Source organism: Crinia signifera, chromosome 2 (genome assembly GCF_055691185.1).
Source record: "Crinia signifera chromosome 2, ASM5569118v1, whole genome shotgun sequence".
In the NCBI taxonomy this organism is placed as follows: domain Eukaryota; kingdom Metazoa; phylum Chordata; class Amphibia; order Anura; family Myobatrachidae; genus Crinia; species Crinia signifera.
Genome location: NC_139218.1, coordinates 286,128,666 through 286,152,204, shown reverse-complemented (window position 1 = coordinate 286,152,204; position 23,539 = coordinate 286,128,666). Strand labels below are relative to the sequence as shown.

General features: G+C 42.6%; 1 protein-coding gene across 1 annotated transcript in view; it reads right to left on the bottom strand.

Moving 5' to 3' along the window:
- ABCC4 (ATP binding cassette subfamily C member 4 (PEL blood group)) overlaps window positions 1-23,539 on the bottom strand; it is a 256,979-nt gene that overhangs the window by 16,467 nt on the left and 216,973 nt on the right. The window contains exon 29 of the mRNA XM_083168791.1: window positions 16,678-16,783. Coding sequence (XP_083024917.1) covers window positions 16,678-16,783 — 106 coding nt within the window. The remainder of the gene's footprint in view (window positions 1-16,677; window positions 16,784-23,539) is intronic.

Here is a 23,539-nt window from a genome sequence, read left to right as displayed (position 1 = left end):
TTTATCGAGCCAATTTGCTGCTTCGCCCGGGGTTAGGAAAAACTTTGTTTCCCCATCTGAGATTACTCTCAGTTTCGAGGGGTACATCATTGAATATTTCAAGTCCAGGTTTCTCAATCTTGACTTAACATCTCGGAACTTGGCTCTTTCTCGCTGTACATCCAGCGGAAAATCTGGGAAGACCGAAATTTTTGCCCCCTTATATCCAAAGTCCCCTTTGACCCGGGCCATCCTTATAATTGTATCTCGGTCCTTAAAGTGAAGGATTTTCGCAATGAATGTCCTGGGTGGACCTCCCGGAGGGGGCTGACGAGCCGGCACCCTATGGGCCCTCTCTACTGCAAATTTAATTTAAAGAACATATTCCCAGGCATTTATCTATTTGAATATTTCCTGAAATTAATGTACAGTACATGAACATGAGCATTTATTAGCAATAGAATCCCTTGCTTGCACACTCCACTCCATCAAGCCCTACTCCCATACACAAGTATGGTCAGGTCATTGTGCATCTGAGGTCAGGGCTGTGGAAACAAAAAAGATCATCACAGTCCAGCCAGGGCTGGCAACAGAAATCTTGGGGCCCTGTAGAATGATATTTCACCTAATCCCAAATCCACACAACGCTCTTCTGCATGAGCCTCATTTAACCTTTTGCTGCTCCAGATCCTGTTTCAGGTGCAGACTTCTCTCGTTCTCAGTCCTGCTGGCTGTTGCTTCCTGCTGGCTCCTGCTGCTGCTGGCCTGTCACTTTCACAAAAGAACGCAGAGCACTATGAGCAGGCAGGACAGTTCTTTCGCAGAGTGCGGAACAGACGACCCGTGCATGCGCAGTAAAAGTACAGGAGCCAGAGACTGAGGCTACAGCACTAGAGGCCTGCGGCCCCAGGCCGTGCACACACACAGAGAAGGTGGCTCTACGCGCCAAGTGGCAGGGCGCACACACAGTAGACGGCAGTGGCACACAGTGAGTCAGTCAGACTCAGCCAAAAACAGATGGTGCACAGTAGACGGCCGGCCCGCAAGGGTCACCGACAGGCCAGCTAGTACAGGCAGTGGCCGAGCCGGGGTATGAAAACTCTGGGGCCCTTCAGATTCTGGGGCCCATCACACTTGTCCCCCTTGACCCCCCCCCCCCCCCCCCCCCCGTCGCCTGCCCTGAGGTCCAGCACTTGGCCCTTGGACTTTCTAGGAAGCTTATACATTAAGAAGATACTCAGGAAAGTTGTATTAACAGTAATAAAATCTAAATCTTAAGTAAAAAAAAACACAAAAAAAAGGGCTCATCTCCTACAATGCTTGAAGGCAGCCAACAACTCAGCACTCAACCTAATGTTAATAAAATGTTTACTTCTCAGTGCATAATATGCTGTACAGGTTATCTAATTGTTCTATTTTATTTTTTAAAATGAACTTTCAATAATCAACATATTATTACAGTCTTGGGGGGCAGCTGGTTCTTCAAATATAACACAAGGTTATTTGGGTGTATAAATTATTCTGAATTTTCATGCATCCTTTTCACCTGTTTGTTCACTAAACAAGGTCTACATTTTACTAAACTAAATTGGTTCGTCAAGTAGAAAATACCACAGATTAAAGAAGGAATATTAATCAGCACTGCAAGGGGTCATACACACGGAGAGATTTCGGGCTCTTTTCTAAACTGTCTAGATCGCTTAGAAATTAAGCATAGATCGCTCCGTGTGTATGCCCTATAGCGATGGTGATGCACGGTCCTGCAGTCAAGGTCTAGATAGATTATCTGCATTTTCTAAAGAAAGCACTGGTTAGCACAGATTGCTCAGCACACATTGCTATGTGTGTGTATGGACGATCTAGCCAGCGATGTGTGCGGTGTGAACAGGGCTTAAAGCTGGGTACACACAGACAGATTTATCTGTCCAATCTGGTGGGAACAAAAATCTGGTAATGTATGATCGCATATGACATCGACCATTTGCTCCCAAATGCTGGAAAAAACCCCACCAATTTTGGAAATATATGATAAAGCAAAGTGTACATAACAAATGCATTGGTGGGAATATTGCTAGTACAGTATATAGTATTCATCAAGTAGATTTTTTTATTATTATTATTAATACAGGATTTGGTAGTCCTACGCATTTCAACTGTACTTTCCATAAAATACAAAACATATCAATAATGTATAAACTGTGGTTTATTTGAAAAAGGGGTACTTGTTTCCTAGCACGGCCACAACGATCATGATTGTGGTCATCGGGTGTAAAATCGTGGGCATCGCACCCGATTTTTTAGTACATGCGATGGGCCAGACGCGATGCCCGCGATTTCCCCATAGAGAACAATGTTAAATGCCTCAATTTACCCGCGATGACCACGATTTCCCATAGGAAACAATGTGAAATGGCTCAATTTAACCAAATTATCATAGGAACAATGGTAAATGGCCCAAAAACACCCCTGAACATTGAAATGTCCCCCCAAAAGTAGTTTACGCCACCCCGCGATCAACGTGAACCCGAAGCGTGGTGAGCGCAGCGAGCCCGCGAGGGGCGGCGGTACGCGTCCTCCGACCTTTTCATACCCCCACTATCCACGTCGGCGTGGAGTTGAGAATAGAATAGTGTGGCGAGCGCAGCGAGCCACCGAGCCCGAAGCGTGGCGAGCGCAGCGAGCCCCGCGAGGGGACGCGGATACCTGTGAAGCCCGCGAAGGGACGCGTTTACCTGTGAAGGTATCCGCTGCGCTCGCCACGCTTCGGGCTCGGTGGCTCGCTGCGCTCGCCACACTATTCTATTCTCAACTCCACGCCGACGTGGATAGTGGGGGTATGAAAAGGTCGGAGGACGCGTACCGCCGCCGCTCGCCACGCTTCGGGTTCACGTTGATCGCGGGGTGGCGTGAAATACTTTTGGGGGGACATGTCAATGTTCAGGGGTGTTTTTTGGGGTTTCTGGCCCATTTACCATTGTTCCCTATGATGATTTGGGTAAATTGACCCATTTAACATTGTTTCCTATGGGAAATCGCGGTCATCGCGGGTAAATTGAGGCATTTAACATTGTTCCCTATGGGGAAATCGCGGCCATCGCGTGTGGACCATTTAAGCATTTTTTGCCGCATACGACCCGACCGACGCGATTTTCACTGTTTTCAATGCATTTCAATGGAAAAATCGGGGGCATCGCGTCGGTCGCGTCGCAGGCCACTAAAAATTACACCCGATGGCCGCGATTGTGGCCGTGCTAGGAAACAAGTACCGAAAAAGGTTAGTACTTTCTTATGCCATACAGATGAAAATGAAAATTATAGGCAGTGAGACAACGACTCGGGTACTATTGTGATTTACCTTTGCTTCCTTCCCTGCAGGTCAGATTTTGTGCTTGCCTTTCTTCTGTAAGCAGACCCCATTACAGTACTTTTAATGCCAGTTAAGAGTACTTCATACCTCAGCGAACATCAGCAAACAATGAGAGACCTGCAAATCCTATGTTAAGGGACATACACATCGGGCGAGTTCAGCAGCATTTCTAATGGAGCACGGATCCCTCCATGTGTATGCCCCCCTAAGCCAAGGCCATGCACGGTTCAGCGCGTTACCATCGCCTGCAGGGAATGACAGTGCTGACACGGTCTTTCCTGCTAAGATCGCTGGGTTTTGCAGGGAGCGACAGTGCTGACACTGTTTTTCCTGCTAAGATTGATGGGTTTTGCCTCTAAGCACAGGCAAATCCCTGCTGAGCACAGATTGCTGAGCACACATAGCAGGTGCACCACATGTGTGCCGCGATGTGCATGGAGCAATCTTGCTTGAGCACCGCCAAGTACCATCACCCCGTGTGTAGGGGGCTTAAGGCCTTCCTGGCCGTTTAACCCAATGCTCAAGCTTTTCTGTTGTACCTGACTTCAGGATATATTAGACTACAGATTCCTTCCAGCTGAGTCCATTGCCAGTAAAACCTGCTAATTATCGTCTACAGGCATTTCTATACTGACTTTAGCGACTCGTCAAGAGTTGGCACCCATGCGTGGAGAGGGATGGGGACTACGGTGTAGAGTGAATAGTGCAATATATAGAGGATAAACTGAGTTATCATGTACAAAAAATAAAGTGTTCACAAATAAAACATTTATAGCCATTATTATTTTATATAGCGCACACATATTCCGCAGCACTTTACAGGGAATATTTGAACATTCACATCAGTCCCTGCCCCAGTGGAGCTTACAATCTATATTCCCTACCACATGTACACGCACACACAGACATTCTAGGGTTAATTTTGTTGGGAGCCAATTGACCTACCAGTATATTTTTGGATGTTGAGGAAACCGGAGTACCCGGAGTAAATCGCCGCAAGTACAGGGAGAATATACAAACTCCGCACAGTTAGGGCCATGGTGGGAATCGAACCCATGACCTCAATGTTGTGAGGCAGTAATGCTAACCGTTAAACCATTCATACTGCCCAGAGGCAATACTTTTCAATCAAGCCTTGTATTATCAAATTGTGACCTCGTTACCAAAAGTCAATGTGCATGTTCAGTTACCCTAGTCCAGCGGTTCTCAAACTGTGGGTCCTGACCCCAAAGAGGGTCCCGACCTTCTCAAAATGGGGTCTCGACTTTATGTTGCTGACCATCAGGCTGATGACTTTTCTAATCTCAGTCAGTGATTCAAGGAGTCTAAAAAATCTGTTACTTTAGACTCCTCCCATCATTTTGTGTCTCCACAATGCTGCCATGTATGTGCTTATGTGCTGTCTGCTGACTACACACCTGATGTGATGGCCTTCATTTTTATTATCTGATGGGGTCCCAGAGAAAAATAGTTTAAGAACCCATGCCCTAGTCAATGTGCATATTCAGTTTAATGCAGCCATTATTCAAATATAATCTATAGTGGCCTTAATTAGAACATATACCACACTGTGCATTATGGGCCTAAGTTTGAGATGGTCATAAAATTCTGAATTGTTTTATTGCACATGTTCATTGAAATAACTGTTTCATGAAACATAAATTGCAGTTGTTGCCTACTATGCCTAGAAAGGCTAATTTATGGTGTGTAATCGCAACTGGTTGCAGTTGGAAATGTACAGTACTCTAGGCATGCAGCCCTGTACACACAAGGTGACTTGTACGGCTGAGCGATCTAGTTTGAACAGATCGCTCAGCTTACATTGCAGCCTAGATCGCCCATACACACAATGCATGGTGAGTGATCTGTGCTAACCAGTGCTTTCTTTAGCACATGCAGGCGATCCACCTAGATCTTGACAGCATGTGCTAAAGATCTGAACAGGCAATGGCCATCACTGTAGGACAAACACACAGAGCTATCCGTGATTAACTTCTAAGTGATCTCCAGAATACAGCCCAAAATCGCCATAAACGGACCACATCTCTAGAGACGCCTTTATGCGAGGTGTAAACAGTGCACTTGGTCTATCAGAGTCCTTGTGTAAAGATATGTACATCTATCAGAGTCCTTGTGTAAAGATATGTACATATGAACATAAGCAGGGTCATTTTCTGTACATATGCCCAGCCCAGTGCAAAAAAGTATTCTTATGCAAACAAATAGTGTAGCTATAAATGAGCTCTTTGATGTAAAACAATATGCTACGTGCCCATATAATGGCTTGCTACATCAGCAGCTGGAAAAGCTATGGATCTTTTGTTGTGCCTTATACACACCTGTGTACAATAAGGCTCTAGAGCTCTAGGTCAAGCTAAATATGTCCTGGGAAGGGAAATAAATAATGTAATACTTATCATTCCACAGTATATATATGATTTTTCATACGTTTTAAAAGAACCCTAAAAGGCAAAATCTCTGAAAAATTATCATTGGGAACAATAAAAATGTATTCAACGCAGGAACAACTATTTTTATTTTGTAATGTGGGTACTATTTATAGACATAAAATAGTGTTTCTTGCTCTACACTTTTATTATCCCAAAGTAACAATCAATTCATATCGCATCTTTAAAGTGAGAAATATTCTTAATCTCTTTCTAAAAATTTCATAAAATAAATTTGGCCCATATGATAATCATTATAAATTTTTGTGTTCTTAATAAATAATAATAAAGAAAATATATTGTGTTTCCTCATAGGTTGATTGACACACTTTTGGTGTTTTTTGAGTGCCATTTTTTGTAGTAACTTGATGATGGTTTGGCCCTTTCTGAACCCACAAGCAATGTAGAGATTTCCAATCATCCTCTAAACCGCCGAATAATCAATACAGTATTTTGTAGGTGGAAACTACCAACGATTTGAGCAAACTGAACTGCACAAAAAGATGTTTAGTAAAATTACCCCTTAGTCATAAGCTTTTTATCCAGCTATTAAGAGTTTTATCACCACTGTGCAGAGTGCAGTTTTCCAAATTTTTACTCTTCTACATTCCATCATCGGTATCCAGGTATGGATCATGAGGTCAACAATATCTAGGTAGACAGTCAAAAGGTTGACACTGGAACTAGGTTGACATCGGCTAAAGTTCGACCCGGAAAAGGTTGATGCATGAAAAGGTTGACATTAGTTTTTCATGTACATGGACCCCAAAATTAGCACTTTTCTCGCCATGCTTTAAGTCATTCACTGCTACTGCGGTGCTCGACACACTTTACCATTCCCAATTGTAGTTGTGGATGGTAAATGATGAAAAAGTGAAAAAAAAATGTATAACATTGCAAAAAACTCATAACCACCTTCTCATGTGTCAACCTTTGCTCATCAACCATACGGTGTCAACCTAGGCACTGTCGACCTATCATTCGCATCCCTCAGTAACCCCATTTATTCCTGCAGCATGCACACATACAGTATTATATTTTGCTTTTCAAAAGATTACATTTCAGCAAACAAAGATGAGTTTTTTGCCATTTCCAGCTACAGAAATCTAGCCAAAATGGTCAAAAAGTATTTTATTTTAATGACATTTTTAGAAATGTAAACTTAAAGCAAATATGTATTTTTTTAACACCATAAATATTTCAGCATTAATCCACCATTCCAAAAATAGCAAAAGGCCGGTTTTCAAAAAAATTTCTGCATTTTTTATTGCAAATTTCTACCATCTTGATTTAAATGCGTACAGTTTTCAAGAAGGAGATGGTATATCAACAACCCATACTATTATTTAAACTAGAAAATCTACCCCAGTTGGAAGTCAACCGCAGCCGCTCGCGATGCTTCGGGCACATTATTTTATTCGCCCACCACGCGCTAGTGGATGGTAGGGCATGAAATACCGCCTGTCGGCACATGTTGGCTCGAAAAACAGTGAAAAAACCCTTGTGGACCTAGCGACCTAACCCATGTCGACCTAGACACCTGTCGACCTTCATCCATGTCGACCTAGAACCCTGTTGACCTAGTTGCCTGTCAACCAAAGTGTGGTCGATAATACGACCGTATCCCCTTTATGGGCTCTCCCAAAAAATTATTAAAGGCATAATAATTTATTTTACACTAAAGGCTATATAGGGGATTCAACAAAACCCGGTTACACTATTATTATTATTAGTAGTGGCAACAAATTATGTAGTTCTTACAGACAATATGGGGGAAATTTACAAAACCAAATACGACTAAAATATTTGTATTTACGAATATTAGGTGTATTCGTATTTTTGCCATTTACTATATCTAAAATACAACAATTCACATATCGACCAGTGAGCCTGACATCAGTAGTAGGGAAATTGATGGAAACACTCTTAAAAGAAAGAGTTGTAGAATATCTCAAAACCAGCAATTTACAGGATCCAAAACAGCATGGGTTTACTGGGGGAAGATCATGTCAAACAAATCTTATTGACTTTTTTGACTGGGTGACTAAAGTAATAGATCAAGGTGGGGCTGTAGATGTAGCTTATCTAGACTTTAGTAAGGCTTTTGACACTGTCCCACATCGCAGACTGTTAAATAAACTTGAAAGCTTGGGATTGAATTCTAAGATAGTTGAATGGATAAGAGCGTGGTTGCAGGACAGAAAACAGAGAGTTGTAGTAAACGGAGTACAGTCAAAGGAGGGAAAGGTTACAAGTGGAGTACCACAGGGATCTGTACTTGGACCAGTGCTTTTTAATATCTTTATTGGTGATATTGCAAATGGAATTGAGGGTAAAATGTGCCTTTTTACAGATGACACAAAGGTATGCAACAGGGTAGACACACCAGGAGGGGTAAAACAAATGATTGATGATCTAGGTAGATTAGAGGAATGGTCAAGAGCATGGCAACTACAGTTTAATGCCAAAAAATGCAAAATCATGCACTTGGGTTGCAAAAATCCAAAGACTGAATATAGTTAAATGGCACTATAATGGAAACTACTGAGGAAGAGAGGGATCTAGGTGTCACTATTTCAGGGGACTTAAAGGCAGGTAGGCAATGTAACAAAGCAATGAAGAAGGCAAGTCAGATGCTTGGTTGCATAGGGAGAGGTATCAGCAGTAGAAAGAAAGAAGTAATAATGCCACTGTATAGGTCATTGGTATGACCTCATCTAGAGTATTGTGTTCAGTTCTGAAGGCCATATCTCCAGAAGGATATAAATACATTAGAGACTGTACAAAGAAGGGCAACTAAAATGGTGCATGGCCTACATCACAAAACGTACCAGGAAAGACTAAAATATCTTAATGTGTATACTTTAGAGCAGAGAAGGGAACGGGGGGACATGATAGAAACTTTCAAATATATCAAGGGTTTTAACAAGGTACAGGTGGGAGACATTCTTCACAGGAAGAGGAGCAGCAGAACACGAGGACATGCACTGAAACTAGAGGGAGGAAGATTCAGGGGAAATTTGAGGAAGAATTACTTCACAGAAAGAGTAGTAGATAAGTGGAATAGCCTCCCATCAGAGGTGGTAGAGGCAAATACAGTAGTACAATTTAAACATGCTTGGGATAGGCATATTGATATCCTTACAAAAAAATAAGGATCAAATATGGTTTGAGGTAACATGTTTAAAAAAGGGGCAGACTAGATGGGCCAAGTGGTTCTTATCTGCCGTCAAATTCTATGTTTCTATGTATTCATGGCACATTCGTATTCTTATTTCCGAATACATACACCATTGACAGAATATGAATAGGAATCACCATGATTCCTAAGTTACTAAGCTGCCTAGCGTCTCCTGATTGGCCGCTAGGTGGCCAATAGCGGTATTCAGGAGGAGGATCCGCAGGATGTAAAACACATCCACCGGCTTCTCCTCACTAATCCATTCTGGGTGTCATGTGTGTTGTTTTTTTTCCCCAAGTCCCTGGATGCCTACTTGGACAGAAGAGGACACGATCTACGCCGGAGGACCTCAGTAAGTATGGATTGCTTCCACAGGTAACCATATTGGATTTCTGCAGGACCCGGGGATGGACGGAGGTAGACCTACCTATGTTTCGAGATAGGTAAGTATCTGTATTAAAGGGCTCTGAATGTAATCAATTTGTATTTTTCTGGTGTGTTTGTGTATTTATTTGACTATTGGTTCTGCTGTGGAACTAAGAGTCCCAGCAAGCCCATTAATGGGCCGCATGCTGGGACTTGTGGTTCTCCAAGTCCCAGTAGGCGGACAAGGCTTGCTGGGACTCATAGTTCGACAGCAGAACCCAATGGTTTATTCTAACTTTTACACAAAGATCAGTCCGGTACCCACAGCCCAGGGGTACTTAAGACCGCCCAAGGCTTCAGCCTGGGCAGAAAAGTTCTGGAGGGGGGGACCCCTTCATTGCGGGGGGGGGGGTCTCCAAATCCCCAGGACCCCTGTCCAGGCTGACCAGTCAGGGAGTAATGCTTCGGCCGCGGGACTTTATATAAAAAGTGTCCCCCGGCTGTGGCATTACCCTGCTGGCAGGTTGGGCCTGGTGCTATTCACCAAATACGGGGGACCCCTACTCATTTTGTCCCCTGTATTTTGGGAACCAAGACCAGCCCTTGGGCCTGGTGCTGGTTTTAAAAAATATGGGGAACCCCTACTTGTTTGGTTCCCTGTTTTTTTTATAACCAGGACTGGCTCTTTGAGCCTGGGGCTGGTTATGGCCATGGGGGGGACGACACAATGTTTTTTTTAAATTATTTAATTTTCTATTTTTTCTTTCTTTACACTGCAGCCTGCACGGATCTGACTGATACATGTAGAGTGCCGATACAAATTCGTATTTTGTGGCCGTATATACGGCCGCTAAATACGAATCCATGCAACATCGGCAAATACGAGTCAGTCAAATAAGACTGCTTTGTAAATTTGCCTCCGGAATACAAATTTGTAAATGAAATATGACGGCGATAGCATTCGCATTCGGATTCAGAATACGAAATACGAAAATTCGTATTCTCAGTCAATTTCCCCCAATGAATCACAAAGTGCTACTCAGATAAACATACAGCAGGAAAGAGGTTCTATAACGTGGATAACATTAAATAGTTCTCTAACACATGGGAGAAAATCAGTTGTTGAAATGAGAACGAAAGTTTAAGTGTTCTCAGAGAGGTATAATAATACAGGGTACACACTGGCTCATATACAGTATTAGCTAATTTAGTGTAAGCACATTGGCAGGTGTATACCCCAATTGGTCTGAGAATGATATAGTTCACAGATATTTTGGCGCCATATAAATATGTATGGGGCCATTTGTCTGTGTGAAAAAGGAAGTCAGCTGACGTCACCGACATGTCAAGTGTACATTTATCTTGATTGGCTGTCAGGTGTATACCCAGACTTAGGGCCTTATTCTAGTTCACTCTGACAAAATCCTTCTTAGATGGACAAAACCATGTGTACTGCAGGTGGGGCAGATGTAACTTGTGCAGAGAGAATTAGATTTGGGTGGGGTTTTACTACAAAGTGAGATCTATATTGCAGTAAAAATAAAGCAGCCAGTATTTACTCTGCACAGAAACACAATAACTCACCCAAATTTAATTCTCTCTGCACATGTTACATCTGCCCCCCTGCAGTGCACATGGTTTTGTCCATCTAAGAAGGATTTTGTCAGAAAGAGTGAACTAGAATAAGGCCCTTAGTTATTGCAACAATACAGAAAAATAAAACAAATTTGAATAAATATATTGAGATTAGGAGCGTACATGCTGCTCCTACAGTCATTTTTTCCTCATAGGGCGGTATTCAATGAGCCTGATTCGCCATGTTTTTATGGCGAATTTGTGTTGTTTGGCGAATTTCTGACTAAAACGGTGAATCACCCTATTCAATGACCACATGGCGAATACATTTCAAGGTTTTTTTCACCATGATTCACCGAGTAGCAATCGCTATCTTTTTATGGTGAAGTGGAATGTGAACTTTTAAAATAAAGTGTTTTGTTTTTTACATTTGGTGTCAAAAAATCAGAAATTTTATTCTGAGGAGGGGCATGCTATTTGTATTCATGTGCTGTAGGCACATGAATATATATTTAATTTAAAACACAGCAGCCAGCAGGGGGCGCCGGAGCCGAGCCGCTCATTACATATTCATATATTCACTGCACCCGATCGTTACGATCGGGTATAGTGAATATACGGTCCCCTGCTGGCACCCCCGGGGGGCAGCCTGTGCTGCCTGGCACCCGGGGAGCCCACCTACCCCCCACAAAGTTCTGGGGCAGGCAGAGAGACTTCCATCTCTTTGCCTGCCACCGTCCTCATGCTCCCTGCGGCAATCGCCGCAGGAGCTCATATTCGCCAGTCGGGGGCAGCGAGCCCCTGACACGTTGAATACCGGAGCCCGCCGGCTCCGGAACGTGGCGAATGTGCAGCGAATCCTAAAAAGGATTCACTGCACCTCACAGGTATTCTCATTGAATACCGCCCACAGTTTTGACTGACCTCCCAGAATAAGTCATGAGTTTCTTACGGGGCTTACACATTTGGAGATTTGCTGAGCATTCTGAGTGATACTAGATCCCTCAGCACACAGCGATGTGTCAGCGCTGTGTGCTGAGTGATCTGTCAGGGCCAGTGTTTAGCCCGGTTGAGAACACTGGCCCTGACCACGGATTAACTAGATTTATCCAGCATGCTGTATAGTAATCACAAGGTGATAGCGATGCGCGGCTATAGCATCTAAACACTGAGCGATGTAGGGGCATTTTCGAAGCAATTTAGTTAGATCGTTTAGAAAATGCCCTGACAACGTCCCGTGTGTAGGCCCCATAAGTTCCCTTTGCATTGGCATTTCACTTCATTTATCTATCATCTTTGATTGCACACTGGGAAAGAGCAAACAACGGATGGGAAATGTGACTCCTCGCTGTACAGTAGCACTTCCTTATCATGTGCACACGTCTATGCCTGGCAAGGAACAGCTACTCAATGTAAGAAAATGGTGATTCATCTAGACATAATACTGTACATCAAACGCACCCAATGTATAAGACTTTGAATGAAAGTTTTGGTATCTTGCATAAGAAAGGGGAACTGCGTATGAGCAAACATAGGAGTGTGCTGTAGGGCTGAAGTAAGTGCATTTCCCACTGAATAGCATGCATGCACATTTCCACTACATTGTTTCATCTGGTGTCTGAATAAATGCTGCTAAATGACTAAAAAGACTACACATTGTAAGAAACCGGCTTTAAAAAAAAAATCATCTTAATGGAAAATGACTAAGGAAAAAAAAGAGACATAATAATAAGGCTTAATTCATTAAAGAAAACTGAATTAAAACTAGCTGAATCCCTTTGGAGAACCAGCAAGTAAACAAGAGTCATAATAATGCTATTAATTATTTCACAGATGTTTCCATATACTTCTTTTGTTCGTCGTCATAATAATAAGCACAAAAATACATCCCACTTGTATTTGTAAAGAGATATAATCCAAAGAAGAACAATGGGATTATAATGAGTTTAACAATAGTAATTAAGTGATGTTATGATGACAATGCTAATGCTGAACAGCTTTATTGGCAAATTGCTTACAGTACTCAACAAAAGGAAAGATGGCTTGCCCAAGATCAAAGTGACAATTATGAGTTTTATCTTCGCTACATGACTCTACCATATTATTATGCTGTTTTCACATTTATTGTCATAAAGTGATAAAACAAAATAAAAACATTGCGCTTCATCCGCATCACTTTCATCTCTTCCTATATTTATAAAAATAAATAAATAAATGCAGCTCTATAAATGTAGAGTATATGCATTTATTGATGAAATGTGGATTAAATGTATTTTACAGGTATACACTATCACTAATTGGCCCAGAAAAGCTGGCGGTGCTGCTGGGGATATTGTTTTGCCTGCCTCAGGCAGGTCAAGCAAAATCATTGAATACAGCCCCGTTTTCCCAGAAAAAAACAGATGCAGCTACCAAAAACTCACAGGTTTCACTGAACCCAAGTGTTTTTGTGAGAACTCATGCGCGAAAAACTCCTGGTTTTTACACTTTTTCTCAATGTTTTTATCGGGCAATCCATATTGGATAAAAAATCCAATATGGATTGCCCGATAAAAACATTGAGAAAAAGTGTAAAAACCAGGAGTTTTTCGCACACAAAGTTTTATCAGGCATAATAGGATATCCCTGTTTATCTCTATTCTCAAACCAGCAGGCATTTACAAACCCACAGGGATTTTATAATCATTGAGTGTTGCTTTGTTTAACCCCATCATTACATAACCAAATAAAACATTATGTGCCTTGGTAAATTTCACTAGTTTTAATTTGATACAACCAACATAGGCAAAGAAATTAAATAGTTTTTTTATATTTGCTTAGATTAAATCAAGAAAACAAGCAGGATAAACAGTGTGAAGTAATCCTTAAATAAATAAAAATAGTTTAAACCAGGGATTTTCAACCCATGGCCCACGGAGCTGGTCTCAGTGACCCCCTAGGGGCCTGCCATGCACAGGATTTTTTTTTTTTTTTAAGTAAAAAACCCACTGCTGCAGCAGTGTAACGGAGTCCCTACCCGATTTTCATTGGAGGTGGGGCCAATGAGAGCAGTGGATCCAACGCAGCTCAGGGAGGAGGAAGCGCGGTTGGTGGGAGCAGTGTACCCGGCGAAGCTGTGGGAGGAGGAGGTGCAGCTGGTGGGAGGAGGTGACCTGGCGAAGCTGCAGGAGGAAGAGGCACGGCTGGCAGGGGACACGGCGAAGTTGCGGGAGGAGAACATTGGTCCAACTTGAATGTGTCCCCTTCAACCTTCTGGCTACCCCATCACTTGGTCCTGATGGATCGAAATGCTGAGTAGTGCAGCACAGCATAATATGTATTGAAGGCACAGTGGGATGGGAGCATAATGTGAAACCTTTAAGGCCATTTTTCTTGTCTAATGGACATTACAGTGTGTTGCACAATGTGTAATGGCCATTACGGATAAACAGTGTATACTGATTTAAGTAGCCTGTCATTGTTTGGGCTTGATCTGTGAGGCCTACTAGGTCACTGTGTGGACCTTCATGTTTATATATCAATGTGCAGCCTTCAGCCAACTTAAGTGTGTGAGGACAAGGACCATTCCTGTGGTAACCAATGTCTGGTCATGCAGGTTGCAAAAGCGAGGTGTCAGGTAATTGTTTTCCTGCTAGTTCACACTGCTTATAATTAGACCATGCCCCTTATTAGGGCACACCCCTTTTTGGGAGCCACATATTTTACTAGAACCCAAATTGTCTAGAAACCTCCCTGGTGCTCACTATTGGGGTATGTGTGTGTGTGGGGGGTTATGTTCTGAGTATGGGCGGCTGTGCCAACTATCTATGAAGGACTGTGCTGACGTTATAGGGGAGCTGTGATTCTATGGGGTTGTGCAAAATACTGCAGTAGAGTTTAGTGGCTCTCAGGCTTCACTTGATTTTTTATGTGGCCCACACTGTCTTAAAGGTTGAAGCCAGGGGTTTGTCTATTAGGACATTCTAAAACTGTGGCAGGGCATGCTGGGATGTGTCGTTCCACAGAAGCTGGAGGGTCACATGGAGAATACAGCTGATTTAAGCTATTCTATGAAAATGTATGCTCTAAGGCAGGCATGCCCAATGTTGGCCCTCCAGATGTTGTGAAACTACACATCCCAGCATGCTTTGCCACAGTTTTGCTATTAGAGAATGCTAAAACTATTGCAAAGCATGCTGGGATGTGTAGTTTCAAAACATCTGGAGGGCCAACGTTGGACATGCCTGCTCTAAGGTGATGCTAGAGAAAGGGTTTAAGCAAGTATTGGAAACAGACAGGATAAAGAATAATGCATCCAAATAGATTAAACGTGTTACTACTCTAATAGAAAATGTGTTGTTTTTTTATACATAATACCATAACCATATTGTATGTTAAGAGACAATTCGCAACATAGGAACTGTTTGCCAATTTAGCATTGAAAGGGGTGAAAATGCACATTGGGTGCACATACTATCATGCTACACACACACACACAAAACACTTTTAACACTTGACCACTTTTGCATTTCTATATATCTCCCTCTGCCCCTCCTACAGTCACATTTAATATCAATGGGTTACTTTTGCCTCTAAAGCAATCCCACAAAATGAGCATATGTTCATCCATAAAGATGGAATGAAATATCAAATGTTGTCATTTTAAATTCAAAAAGTCTGGTTTAAATGTTTATATTAACTAACTTTTTAAATAAAAAAAAATGGTCGACATTGTATGTTGAACAATGTTAATGTTCTTATTTTAAAGTGGCTCACCACTGGATCTGCTACTAGTGCTAGGGCTGTTGAGCCTGACTAGGCGATGGACCTGAAAGGGTTAATCATATAAGTATCGTATATACTCGAGTATAAGTCGACCCGATTATATAAGCCGAGGCACCTAATTTTACAACAAAAAAACTGGGAAAACTTATTGACTCAAGTGGGACCCTCACTCGAGTATAAGCCGAGGGGGGCTTTTTCAGCATAAAAAATGTTCTGAAAAAGTAGGCTTATACTCGAGTATATATGGTATATCCAAGAATAAGGTTACAAGTTAACAATCACCTGCTAGAAAACAATTGACTGACAATGAAATTGTGAACTGTTCTACTTCAGAATAATAAAAGTAGCAATACAAATATACAGAAACTCAAACCAGTGTCATATAAATACAGATGCATGTATACAAAAGCTGAAAAACACTTCATGGATGAATAACAGGTATAAAGACTCAATACACTGAAGGAGATTACATTCTAAATACTGTAAATAGAACTATTGAAAGTTGTGAAAAATAAATGTGAAAGGTGCTGTATAAACCAATAGAACTCTGACCGTATCAAGCACACTATTAAAAGATACTCATTCTTGAATAAGAGAATACAGTATGTACTAAGCCTTGGATGGAGACAGAGTACCAGCCAGTCAGCTCCTAGTTATCGTCATTTTTCTAACAAAGCCTGTAAGATTGCAGTTAAGGGTTGATTGGCTGGAACTTTATCTCTCTCCAAGGCTTAGTACATAGACCCCTATAGTGTTCGGTCTCATACACTGAAGTGCACTAAGGGGGAAAAGTTTTACATGGGATGGGCCTAACTTCAGTTCTGAGAGCACTCCTTTCTTATACCTGTAGAAATCACAGAACCAATGAAAGCTGCCACCAACCTATGACTGTGGAAGTGCCAATATGTCCATCATGTTTATACCACTTTAACTCAATAATAAAGACATTCCACAATACTAATAATCAAAGATAATATACATAATAAAATCTCATTTACCATAATTTTGTCACTGTCAATAATGGTGTTCAGCCTGTGTGCAATTGTTAGCACTGTGCATTCAGCAAATTTATCTCTTATGGTCTTCTGAATCAGCTCATCTGTCCTGTAAAAGGAAAATAAGGAAATCACTTTAATTTGTATTCTGTAATTGGGTAAAAATGCCTTATCCGATAAATTATGCATCAGGGATCGAAAAGAGTGGAGAGTTGGACCAGTGGGGGACCTGACCATGGCAATCAATTAGCTTGGAGGTAGCATTTACCAAGTACATTCTATACAATTAAATGTAGATGCTGATTGGTTGCTACGGACAATTTCTCCACTCTTTTCACTGCTTTAAAATATCAGCCCCTTTATCTAATAAAACATTTCCTATGAGATACAGTAGAAATATTGTGTGATTTTCGGCTTCATTTTTAAATATATCTCAACTAAAATCCTTATCGGCAGGATATTATACAACCTTTAAAAAGTCCCAGGATTTTGGGAATAGTTAATAATAATATATGCCAGATCGAATCCGTGACAGTGAGAAGCAGGCGTTGGCCTCACACCTCTGTGGCTTCTGTCTGACACATTTTCCTGGGTCTCTTTTCCGCCTGTCTTGAATAAGCCTGCCCACGCCTTCCTCTTTCTGTCTCCTGCTAATGGCTGCCCCCCCCCCCCCCTATTTGCCATGGACCACCAGTGATCTTGGACTGGCAGTGACCATTTGCATCTGAAGCAGATCCTGCTGTCTCCTAATGGATCTGCCCCACCCACACAGCTCTGTGCTCTCACTACAGGGGGCTTGCTTCCTTACAACAGACACACTGTTCCTCACCCTCGGCAGACACTGCTACAATCTTAGACCAATCCTCTTCTCTACTGGCTAGTTGCTTTTTGGGCAGATCATCTCATGGTCCCTGTGAAACAATCCACTCCCCCTGTAGAACCCTGTCCTCTCCTCTTTACAGACCAACGCCGACCTGGTCTTTACGCAGACTGTAAATGTAATGGCTGATTACGGTGAACAACTGTTTACAAGTGGTGCAATACTATACGTTGGCAGATTAATAATAGTTTCAAAGTACAATTCAATGCCAGGAATCATGTGGGTTTTTTATTTTTTGTATTTCAATCCCAAATATCTGGATTACTAAAAATGGGGTAGGACTTGCATTATGGGGTAGGACACTACTGTTTTACAACAAAATGTCAGTCTGTACACACCAACTTGTGATAAGAAATATCACAAGTTTGGATAAATATTTATGACCCCTTGTCCATTTAAATGGCCATTACTAAAAAACAAACAAACAATTTTTTTTTGCATAGACTGTATTGTGGTGATGGTTACCATTCAAATCCCAATGTCTTTTAAAATGTATGAAAATACTGTCAATTATTTTTAGCAGATTAGAAAAATTAGCAATATTTTGTGTACGCGCTACAAAGCTTTATGTACTAAAAATTTAAATGACTACTGTCAACACTGATACACCTGAAGCATGCAATGGGTTATAAAGGGTAAATGTATGATGACCAGACTTTAAAGCTACAGTACCTATTTCAGCCATATTATTACACAGAAAAGTTGGCAATCAGAATATACAATGTAGAATCGATGTCAAAGAAATAGGTGACTTTACAGATGATTGTACAGTATGAGGTCAATTCAAATAGTTTGGGTCCTGCAAGGTGGTTCAAAAATCCAGAGATCCGATGATAAAATACATCCTTGTGGGTTCTTTTAAAAGAAATTCTCACCTGCAGATGTATTAAGCTTTAACAAGAGATAAATGCAAGGGTGATAAGGAGAGATAAACGTCCAGCCAATCACCTGCTAACTGCCATGTTACAGACTGTGTTTGAAAAAAAGTCAGTTAGCAGGTGATTGGCTGGACGTTTATCTCTCCTTATAACCCTTGCATTTATCTCTTGTTAAGGCTTAATACATCTGCCCCAGTGTTCATTACCTTCTGGAAGACACATGATTCCCAGTTTCAAATATCTCTGATCATAAGAATCTTCTGTACTTGAAAACTGCACAATGCATTTCACCCAGACAAGCCCAATGGGTATTGATCTCCTGCTTTGACTTCAAACTGACCTTATATCCGAGGTCTCAAAATGACCATAGGGAAATCCCATCACCAAGGAGTGATATCCGAGCAGTTTTTTCCTCCACTGAACTAACCTCTAAGTCACCTCAAGGGATAATTAATATTTGTGGTTCCAGTCTATGCAAAAAATGTATCTGGGCACATGTCTCCCAGTTTGCAAGGCAATGCAGGAATTTATTTAAAGGTCTTACTAGCGGCCATCTATGAGATCTGACGTATTGCATTATCTTCTCTTGTGTCAAGTGTGACCAGCATAAAGTGTTGCACCAATCTCCAGTCGATCCACATATAGGACTTTGTGACTGAGCTACCATCTTCTAAGGCAGGGGTGGCCAAACCGGTCCTCGAGATCTACCAACGGTCCACGTTTTCCAGATCACCTAGCTGGTGCACAGCTGCAGTCAATACTAACGGTCACATTTTCAAACATGCTGCATTCATTCCTACTATAGATCCACAGGTTGCCTGGAAAACATGCACCGTTGGTAGATCTTGAGGACAGGTTTGGCCACCCCTATTCTAAGGGGTTCAACATTTTGTGCCTCAGATTGCTTTACCTTTTGCTCCACGTCTTTCACAATTGTTTGTCTTTGAAATATTTTGATTGGATTGCCTTTCATCTAAAATCCTATCCAACAGAGTAGCACAGCTCTTTATAAAATTCTGGAGGTCTTTCTGTTCCTCCCTTTAAATGAAGAGACATTTTCAAAAGCTTACTATCACCAAAGCAATGGAAAAACTGAATGTATAAATTATGAAGAGGCCAGGGATGGTCTCATGCACGTGGAGCTCCGTCTCCCCTTCCACGGAGCATCCCCGGCCTCAGGAGCAGCGTGCAGCGTGTGGTGAAGGGGGGCAAAAGACAGTCAGAGGAGGCGGGCAGGCAGTGGAGGCAGAGGAGGAATCGTGCGCTGGAAGCCGAGGATGAAGTGGCCGGAGCTAGGCGAAGGCTGATGTGCTCTGTCTGAGCTCCCCGCTGACCCGCTATGATTCACCTCACTGAGCGTGTGTGAGATCATCACACTGGCACCACTCACCCCTCTGCCCCCCCGGGACCCGCCGAGCACTCCGACACCCTGCCGAGCTGCCTGTGACCTCCGGTGAATTGAGGCCTACATCCTGTGGTGCAGCCGCGGCCTTTCCTGCTGGATCTGACACGGCCTGTACCCTGCCGGGCGGACCTCGAGCAGTGCACTACTGTTCCCCCTGCTACCTGGGGCTACCCCTGCCAATGTGAACGGACAGTGGACCCTCTCCAGATACAGGGAGGCCTATCAAAACAGTGGAGCTGGACTGAGTGCGTCCACAGGAGAAGGCTGAGCGCCGAGGATGCTGGGAGGCCCCTGGCCGGGGAAAGTTGTGCGCTGATGCCCCCCGCAATACCATCGGCCCGGGGGGACACCACGGGAAGGCAGATCACCTCCACTTCCCTTCCCTATTGACACGGAGGGCCAGGCACAAGCAGGCCAGCAGACCAGGTGAGATGGGACCCATCCCCCCCCCCGGCTAGCACAGGAAGCACATTAGCCAGGGGGACCCCCGCAATACACCCAGAGGCCGCATTAACACCGGGTAACTCTACCCCCCCCCTCCGCACACACACACACTGACTCACCCCCGGCCTCACTGACTGACTCTTTCTACCCCCCCCCCCCCAATCACCACCACCACCCACGGCTCTCCCTACAGGAAGCTTCAAGATGGCACCGCAATGGCTGCCTAGGAACTGTGCACTCAGCCATATGTATCCTGTGTCTTCTATGTGATAACTGTACTGTCTCTGCTACAACTGTGCTGTCTTTGCCCACACTGTTACCTCATACTGTGCTAATACTGTTACCCACCTGGCTGCTGCAACGACCATTGGCACCGCTGATGGCTGCCTAGGCGCTGTGCTGCTCGGCGGGTAGGTGTTCCCTGTGTGATAAACTGTACTGTCCCTGCTTATATTGTCACCTACCTCGCTGCTGCAATGACCAGTGGCACCGCGTATGGCTGCTGCGCAGCTTGGTGGGCATGTGCCCCCCTTCACCCCTGCTTGATGCTGCACTGAAATCCACAAAAAAATCCTAGTGTGCGCAAGCACACATGGCTGATAAAGTTGATTCTGATCCTGGTAAACCAGGATCTACATAGATTACAACTGTATATCTCCTCCTCCTAGGACTGGCTAAAACTGCTGCCATGGGATGAATTTGCCCAGATTTTTCAGCCAAGATTTCTGCAATTTCAGTCTTTACAAGCGGTTGAAGTTCCATAAGCGAGTTCTTCATTTCTATAGTTCTCATAAAATATGGAAAGTGGTTAATTTGACGTAGAAAAAAAATAGAAATAGCAGAGCATATAGATTCTGGTTATTTATGACATTAGCACCACGCTTCAGACCTTTTCATATTATGAAGGTCGCTACCCAAGTGGTCTACAAACTTAAGCTGCCACCATTCTTCCCATTTCTAAACTAATTCCATGAAATCTCTCAATTGTTTTAAATCCAATTTTTTTTAGAGCTGCCAAAGTTCAGACCTAACGTGGAGTCACGTTTTACTTCTGTACCTAATAAACTGGGGGAATATGGTCTTGAGGAGGTCTATCCAAGCCATTCCTACATTAAGCCAAGAAGTATCTGGAGGCCATTTCTACAGGTTAACATCACAAAACGGGCTGTTCTCCACAACTGCTCTGTTCCTTAGTCCCTCTCTGCAGCCTAGTGCTGGTCTCCAGCATTCTTTAGGGGTGATTACCAACAGTACCAGTGACTGGGCATCGTCTCAGTCAACTGACCGCTGAACTACCGATGTGAATCGAAGGTTTGTTCCAGGAATCGCTCTAACAAATTGGCAACTATCCCGGGGTATAAAAGAACTTCTTGCATAAGCAGCTGGCACCTGTACAATGTTGATTATGGCAGAACTGTGTGCTTTCAGAGATCTCCAGAGTTCCTGTATCTTGTGTTGTGAGTTCTAGTTCAGTTTTCAACTCTTAGCGCTCCTGGCTCTAGTATTCTGGTTCGAATTGGATGTGTAAGCGTACACATCCACTCACATGTAAATGCAGGGAGTCGCTCAGCAGGGCAATGTGCATTCGCCGGGTGGTGTTTACCTGATCACTAGCCAGCGAATACAGTATACGCATACGCTGCCTAGTGAACAGGTCTGAATTAGTTTTGTAACATATAAGTGCAAGTCCTCACCTGTATGGGGTAAATTCAAGTGTGGCCACGGACAGCCGCCGGCGCTGACATTACTGTTATGTTGTTCCATTATTTTGACGGCTGGTAACTATTATGCTATACTTTATCATTTCCTTATTTGCTAAGGATATACAGTACTTCCATATTTATAAGGCAAAATATCCATTGCTCTGATGTATACCAATGCGGGAGGAGAGGTATTGGGATGAGTGAAATGTGTTGCATCACAGTCAAGCCAAGCAGGATATATCGTATGCAAAAGGACCACATACAATATATTGCATGTGAGAGATCAAGGCCTTATTCAGATGTGACCGCAGTACAAATTTGTTCTCAAAATGGGCAAAACCATGTGCACTGCAGGTGGGGCAGATGTAACATGTATAGAGAGTTAGATTTGTGTGTTATTTTGTTTCTATGCAGGGGAAATACTGGAATTATTTTTACACTGTAATTTAGTTTTCAGTTTCAACACACCCCACCTAAATTCAACTCTTTCTGCACGTTACATCTGCCCCACCTGCAGTGCACATGGTTTTGCCCATTTTGAGAACAAATTTGTACTACGATCAGATCTGAATAAGTGCCCAAGTGCGACTTCTCCCCGCGGAGAAGTTGCACAAGTCTATGGCCAGCTTCAAATGCACTGCACGGAGCAATACCTATATGCAAAAAAATATAATGTTTCTATGTGCTGTTCCTTAAAAAGTTGAATAAAAGGAGTCTGAAAGCAATGAGTTTGCTCCTGAATACATACGACAGATGAACATGTATATGAAAAACTTTCAGTCTAACAATGAGAATACTTTGTGAAGGACGACTATTGTGTGCATTCTGCAGAAATAAAGAGGTTAGCCTAATATAACCCAAGACTTCATTATCATTTTAAGCTACTTTCAATGGGCAGTAATTGAATGTGGGTAGCAAAACAATGATTGCGCTGTAACACAGAACAAGATAAACATCATCCCCAAGGTTTTGGAACATTACACATTTTCATCTGCCTCTGTCTTTAAGGGCTGCTCTCTATTCAGAAGTTAGACTATGGCAAGAGACATTTCACATGCCCACATTCAATTCATATATACTGCATATAATGGAAATGTTGTATTAGATTATCCTCTCAAGAATAGAAAGATATACAATAAGGGCAAAGGCAGTGAGCATGTATATTTGTACAAACTGTGCAGTATGAAAACTGTTGCCCCCGGCAACCCGAGCATTGGCTCTTAAAAAGAGGTATGAAAAAGGTCCTGCCACAAATTACGGTGTTAGAGCGTTTGTGACTAAAGTTACACAGCGCACACATGGACTTCACAATATAGTTGTCAAATGCTCCGACAGTGTCTACCCAAATAGTTTACTCGCACAAAATAAAACTAGCGTCTTATCTAAGCACAAAACAGCTGTTAATAAACCACCATTTAAACGTCAATCACACAGATTAATCTTCAAAAGAAATGTAAATTCCTCACAAAGTTTCTCATGCGCCTCAATTAATGGAGATTTTAAGCTGTAATGCTCGAGGAGGGTGATTCACGAATCTTAATGCAAATGTCTGGGA